The sequence below is a fragment of the Gopherus evgoodei genome, chromosome 21, assembly GCF_007399415.2.
Source record: "Gopherus evgoodei ecotype Sinaloan lineage chromosome 21, rGopEvg1_v1.p, whole genome shotgun sequence".
Taxonomy (NCBI): Eukaryota; Metazoa; Chordata; order Testudines; family Testudinidae; genus Gopherus; species Gopherus evgoodei.
This window is the reverse complement of record NC_044342.1, coordinates 8,555,967-8,563,060: the sequence shown is the minus strand read 5'-3', so window position 1 is coordinate 8,563,060 and position 7,094 is coordinate 8,555,967. Positions and strand designations below refer to the sequence as shown.

The 7,094-nt window shown below is 46.1% G+C and overlaps 1 protein-coding gene across 1 annotated transcript; it reads right to left on the bottom strand.

The window, feature by feature from the left end:
• Positions 1-273: 273 nt before the first annotated feature.
• Positions 274-5,048, bottom strand: LOC115637910 (olfactory receptor 2AP1-like). The gene is made up of 4 exons (XM_030539502.1): positions 4,348-5,048; positions 3,100-3,236; positions 2,668-2,759; positions 274-423 (listed from the first exon to the last, which is right to left on the bottom strand). The coding sequence occupies exons 1-4, from the start codon at positions 5,046-5,048 to the stop codon at positions 274-276; spliced, it is 1,080 nt and encodes a 359-aa protein (XP_030395362.1).
• Positions 5,049-7,094: the final 2,046 nt, after the last annotated feature.

The following is a 7,094-nucleotide window of genomic DNA, read 5'->3' as shown; positions in this document are numbered from 1 at the left end:
CCCAGACCAGATCTAAGCCATCCTGGGCCACACCATATTTGATAATCTGTATCTGGTCTGGGATCTCCTGGAGCTTGGGTGTAGGGATGGTCTATCATTCGCCCTCTTGTCCCTGAATTAAGAGAAGGTGCTTGACAGGGTGGACCACGGGTATCTCCTGGGCACTCTGCAAGTGTTAGGCTTCGGACTCCAGTTTGTGGGCTTTATCTAGGTGTTGTATGTTTCCACAGAGTGCTGGTCATGCTCAACTGGACCCTGACCCAGCCGGACAGCTTAGGGCGGGGAGTATGGCAAGGGTGCCCACTCTTGGGCCAGCGGTACACTCTTGCGATCGAGCCCGTCCTCCTTCGGAGGCTGATGAGGATGGTCCACCAAGATCCGATGCTGCAGCTGATCCAGTTTGTGAATGTCAGTGACATACTCCTTGTGGTCCAGGACCCGGGTGACACGGCGTGGGTGGAGGCTTGCCAGGCCATCTACTCGGCAGCCTCCTCCACCCAGGTCTACTAGGTCCAGAACTCTGGCTTGGTGTTCGGGGAGAGGTGAGCTCCCTTCCACCCGCTTCAGGCCATCCCGTGGAGAGCGGGTCCACTGTTCTATCTCAGTGTTTACCTTTCTGCCACGCATCTGTCTTCGCCGGAGAACTGGTATGATTTAGAGGGCAGGGTGACGGAACAGCTCCGGAAATGGACAGAACTAATCTGATGCCTCTCCCTCCGAGGCAGGGCCAGCTCCAGGCACCAGCTCAGTAAGCAGGTGCTTCGGGTGGCCAACAGGGAGGGGTTGCACATCCTGCTCTTCTGCGGCTGGTCCCTCAGTCCCTGTCAGAGTGAAGGACCTGCCGTCGAATTGCTGCCAAAGAATGAAGTGGCGGCAGTACAGCTGTGGCATATCGCGATTTTTAATTTTTTTTTTTGAGCCTGCTTAGGGAGGGAAAATCCCTGGAGCCAGCCCGGCTCAGGAGCAACCCAGGAGCAGCCCAAAGCAACTAGAGATTACCAGGGAATTAGGATCTATAAGTTTTTTAAAAATAATAAAATGTCTGTGAGGACCCCGGTTGCAGGTCTGTACTTAAACAGATTCAACTTCTGTGTCATTACAAGACAACATAACCTGTGCGACCTTGAGTGTATTGCTAGTTACACAAAACACTAAGATGCAGTAAAGGCTGATAGCGTGAATCAATAATTTAGAGTAAACTATATTAGAAGGAATTTGTATTTACCCCAAAAGAAACCAGGAAACTGACAGTTAAGGTGAAACTAAAAAGGAATACAAGGGCACTAGGACATTTCCTGACAGTTTGGAATTGATTGGGTGTGATTTTCAAAACTTGCCATGTTAGATAAAGACAGACAGACAGACTGTCCACTCTGATTCCGCACTTTGGCACTTCAAGTGCAGAAGGTGGGCCCGCAAGGACTCTAAAAATTAATCCTGGCCACTCCAGGCTGGTATTAAACTCCCAAGTTTACTGGTTTTCTCTGACCTTGGCTTGGTAAGTGCTGCCACCACCCAACTGCAAAACCCCTCTGGGAATCCAGGGAGGCGCACTTGGGAATTCTTCGCTGTGGGGTGCCCTCAAGCACTTTCACCCTCCACTCCGGGAAGAGCTGAGAAAGAAACCAAAGGAAACCAGCTGTTGTCAACAGATAATTAAATAACTTGCACAAACCTCTTTGGACACAAAAGCCCAATCCTGTTCTTAAAAACAAAGGGAAATTTTATTAAAAACAAAAAGAAAGAAAACATCTGGAAACACAAGTGATTGCTAGATATTAAAAACCAGCATCGTTGCCCTTTTCCATTATTTAATTGCCTACAGAAATCTGTTGGTCACTGTTCAGTATAGCTGACTTCCTCTCCTTTACTCCAGAGGCTTGTGTTGATTTCTCTGCACAACAGCTTGTTACTGTATTTGTGCCCTTTACTCTCTTCAAGTGCAAGTGACTTCTCAATCTAGCTGCCGCCTTCCCATTCTTGACTCTCTTGTGCCACCTGGTGGCAATTACTGGGTATAACTTCCCATTTCTCATTCCTTAACCTCTGTTACTATCCCCAATCATCTATAGCATAGAGGCCCTTTTCTCTTCAGTGCCCTTTCCTCACCACTTACACACTATTACACAGATTCTCCTCTCTTTTCACTTTGCTTTCTTCATCATTTGACAGCATGACTCCTCCTTTCTTGTCCTTCTATTTCAGCTGCTATACATCGGACTTGCGCAGCGCCCCCACACCGGTCCCATTTCTCTGCCCTCTTGTGATACTAGACAGCATAATCACATCTTTCCTCATTTCTTACCTACTTCTAGGTGTGCACTGTGCCTAATTAGAACCCCTGGAAACAACACCACACAACAGCATGACTGCAACAGCAGATACTACAACAGGAGTTTCCCATCAATCCAGTGCATTGCTGTTAATGTGAGGTCCGTTTCCAATGGAAATGCATAGACTGGACCTCCAGTGACAGAAGCCCAATGACTATCCAAGCTGAGATTCTCAGAGGAGTCTAGGGGAGTTCAGTGCTGAGCTCCTGTTTCAAAGGGATTTGGGTACCTAACTCCATTAGGCCCCTGGGGGAATCCCTTCTGCAGAGTTGAGCCCTACAATTCTCACTGATCGCCAGCTCCCCTAGCTCCGGCCAAGCCCTGACGTGCTCACCGTGACTGACACAGCACTGCTGTGTTTAGCATCACAGGTGTTCTGCCCATTGCTAGGTGATAGCCACTTCCTCTCACCATGTGCCTCATTTCCTGAGGAGAGGGCCACACGTGGAGCAGAGCTATCAGAGGCACCTAGGGCTGGCTGGACATATGCTGAGAGCTAGCCCTCTCAGGCCTTGCACTTCTTGCAGTCAGTTTTGGAGACAATCCCTGCCTTTGAACAGCTCAAGCAGCAGAGTGGTTTCTCCCCTGCAATGCCAAGTTCTGAGTCCCTTTCTGGTGACTGTTTGACTGGCCTGGCCCTAGAACAGCCTCAGTTCTATGTGTGCGCATCCCCTAGTGCCCTGGCAACCCCCAGCTGGGTCAGGCCTGTTCCCATTGACCTGGGCTCCAAGTCTGCTTCTTTTGTGGTTGCCCAACCTGCCTGTACCCATGAGTCCAGTGAGCCTGGTGCTGGTGCTTTGCCAGAGCTGTTCGCAGCCAGGTATAGCGCAGGTACGAGCTATGAAGCTGTTCCTGGTGAAGTGTTCAGAGGTCACTGCTGGAGTCCAGCTGTTTGCATTTGGCCTGTTGGAGTGCAGTTGCAGTAGTTCACTTGCAGGGGGCAATATGGTGGGGTTGGCATGAGGCACCATTTCAGGGGTCACAGATTTCCTAGACTGACATCCCCACATGCTGCACCAGGAGTTCATATTTTCATTCCCCATATGTTTTTTTTTAAAAAAAATACAAACAAAGCTTTTTATGGAGATAAACACTTGGTGACAATTTTGTCTCCATTCTGACCAGGGCCTAGTTAAAAACTGCATGATGGGAACATGGTTATGGCCACCTTCCTCCCTGCTCCTTCCACTTAGATGGACAACACTGGTCTGAGCTCTGGCTGGATTCTCCATTCTGTCCTTGGGGGTATAAGAAACTATCTGAACTAGCAAACTTTATGATACTGTCACTCATGGGTCTTTGGCTGGACTAGGCCGTTGGAATTGGATTATCAGATTTTATTGTCTAACGTAGAGAAAGAATGAGTGACAGAGGGTGTACATAGGGATTTACTTCGATATTTAGTGGTTTTGCCTTATGGAACATGAGATTTTTGGGCATTTTCAGATGCTAAACAGACTCCTCAGCCAGGAAGAATATTTAGACAAATCAGAGAGAAATACCGTCATTCTATATGTACCAGTGCTGGACATGGGACATTGCTAGAACTGTCCACAACTTCATGTTCCTATTTGTTGTGTTACATGGACACAATGCAGGACCATAAACCCTCTGCCTCAGTAACTCCATGCAGATTGTCTCCATTTGTTTTTCACATCAGTGTTAAGATATTCAGTGGGAGTTTTTAACTTAATTTCAATGGGGGCTTTTTGTCTTAATCACCCTGGCAGCTTTGAAAACCTCAGCCTTAGTTATTATCTAGAACTCCCTGCAATTTTTTTTGTGAAAGCCACATTTACTGACTGCTTCACGCAAGGCTTCCCTGACCTCTCTGTTTCTCAGGCTGTAGATAAGGGGGTTTATCAGGGGAGTCAGGACTGTGTAGCAAAGTGAGAGTACTTTCTTTAGGGCTCTCTGTGTATCGAGTGTTAGTAGCATGTACACAATCATTATTGTTCCATAGAAAATTGTCACTACAGTGAGATGGGAGGAGCAGGTGGAAAATGCCTTTTGCCTTCCGGTGGTGGAAGAGATTCTCAGGATGATGGTGAGGATACACATGTAGGACATCAGGGTTAGAAGAAATGGAGGCAAGGTGAATACACAGGCTAATATGAAATCCAACAATATGATCAGGCCTGTGTCTCCACAGGAGAGTTTTATCAGTGATATGGGATCACAAAAGAAATGGTCAATTTCATTTGGGCCACAGAATATGAACTGTGACATGAATAAAATAAAGATGGTAATAGCCAAAAAACCATTTAACCATGTGCCAGCAGCCAACTGGAGACAAAACCTGGTATTCATAAGAGTTGAATAGTGCAGGGGTTTACATATTGCTAAATACCGATCATAAGACATCACTGCTAGCAGGTAGCATTCTGTAGCTGCCAGAACTGCAAAGAAATACAGTTGTGTGATGCAGCCATTGACTGAGATGCTTTTGTCCCCAGTCAGGAGACTGACCAGGATCCTGGGCAGGATGGTGGAGGTGTAGCAGATCTCCAGGCAGGACAAATTCCCTAGGAAGAAATACATGGGGGTGTGCAGGTGCTGATCAACCACAACTAGCACAATTATAAGGCTGTTCCCAACCACTGTTGTGATGTAGATCACTAGGAACAGCAGGAAGAGAAGAATTTGCATGTCAGGGAGATCCCCGAATCCCAGGAGGATGAATTCTTTGATGGCTGTTTGGTTTCCCCAGTCCATGTCTGCCATTGATTGAGTCTAGGAACAATAAAATAAATAGTGCAATCAAACTGTAAGAACATAGAGCCGAAAGTTAATCAAGTGTTGTAAATGCATTCCATAAATATTCAAAAACTCTTCTCCTTTTCCTGGTTGCCAGATGAAATTTTAAGGCTAAATGTAGACTTCAGACAGTGTGTCAAGAGTCTAAGTCTGAGAACACAACATGAGTAGCCAGGTAGACCACCCTCTGTCACATCAAATTACTGAGTACTCTAAGAACAATCTATTTCTCTGGTAGCCCACATACTGAGAGGACAGATCAGCCCAATTCTTTATCTACTATCATAGCCCATCTATTGACATACTGCTTAAATGATGCTTAAATGCAGAATTCCACTTCTGGCCATGGCCAGAATCTTGTCGTGTTTTAGTTAGAATTTAAAACAATAAATACATGAACTAATATCTTGGACTGAGATTTTCAATTGAATCTAGTATCCTTAGGTGCTGATCTTCTGTTAGAATTCATGGAAATTAATCTAATAATACATCTTGGCATATTCAGCATCTTAGTGTGCTATAGAAAAGGGAATAATTATTTGCAACCTCTCACAAGTGATCAGTTTATGTTATAAATTATGAAGTGGAGTTAATCCTTCCATAGTTCATGTAATGACAGTGATGAGGATGACATGCTGAGGGACTGGCAATGCCTTTTCTGTTTCAGATGAGAATTCCTGATGTTAATTATATAGTGGTAACAAAATACAGCTCTTCTGAGGGTGGATTTTAGGAAGGGGCAAAGCCAGGTTCGATGTGCAACCCTAACTGTGGAAAATCCAGGAAACAGAAAGGCATTGGGGAGAAAAGATGGTGCTCCTGATGGTGCTGAAGCTCTGACCTTCCTATAGACCAGATCACACCAACTTAAACTACACCCTGCCAGTACAACAATGGCAAAAGCTGCTGACATCTTCACTGCTACAATGATCAACAACCCACATGCCTATCACAACATGTGATGTATCTCATCCAATGCGCTAAATGCTCCAATAACAACCGTGTGGTTGAAACCAGACAATCACTGTGCTTTTGAATGAAAACACACAGGAAAATGTTAAAAGACAAAACACTGTATCACCTGGTGCATTGTCCTCTCCACTTTGAGGGAGGAATGGACTGGATAATAATCTTATAATGGTCCAGCTTTTGACCAGGCTAGATGGTACACTCTGGGATTCTAGACTGTGAAGCTGGAGAGAGGTCTTCATGTAACTGCAGCTGGGTGTGTCCCTGCCTGTGTAAAGGTTTGTATGAGTGCAGGACCAGGAGTGGTCTGCAGATTGCCACAGCAGCACAGTGTAAGAGGAGAGCCCAGGTTGGGGAGACAGAGGGTTCAGGGGTACCCCAGTTCCAGGTTGCACTCCTGGGGCAGGGATCTCATCACACCAGGAATCTCTGGGCTTGCCACATCAGTTATGAATGTAACAAAATTACTGAATCCTGCACTTAATTGCTTGAGTCCTGGCACCTCTTTCATTACAAATTAAGCATGGTCTATCCCAGACCTAAAGAAGAACTCTCTGTGGCTCAGAAGCTTGTCTCTCTCACCAACAGAAGTTGATCCAATGAAAGTTATTACCTCACCCACCTTGTCCATCTCATATTCACAAACCACATCCATGCCCTCGTTTTGAAGGTGCTATAGAAATGCAGTTAGAAAGCTTACCTGGACATCCCAAGTGTGAAGCGAAGAGCTCTTATTTCTCAGGGTTTGGTGACCTGGACTGAGGTTCCTCAGCTGAGGTCCGTGTCTCTCATTATTCTTCAGAATCTGGATCTTCACAGTAAAGAGATCTGTATGCACCTGAATGGACAATCAGCTGCCGCGTTCAGCCTTACAACATGCTCTTCCCCCTCCATTTACAAAGTGCACAGGTCTCCTGTCATTTGTATCCTTCTCCATAGCAGGCTGCATCTCCCTTGAGTCCACCTCCAAAGGGGCTGAGCCGGGGGAGTTAGCACTGTGGTTTCTGGGCAGATAGTGCAAACAACTGTTCTGAT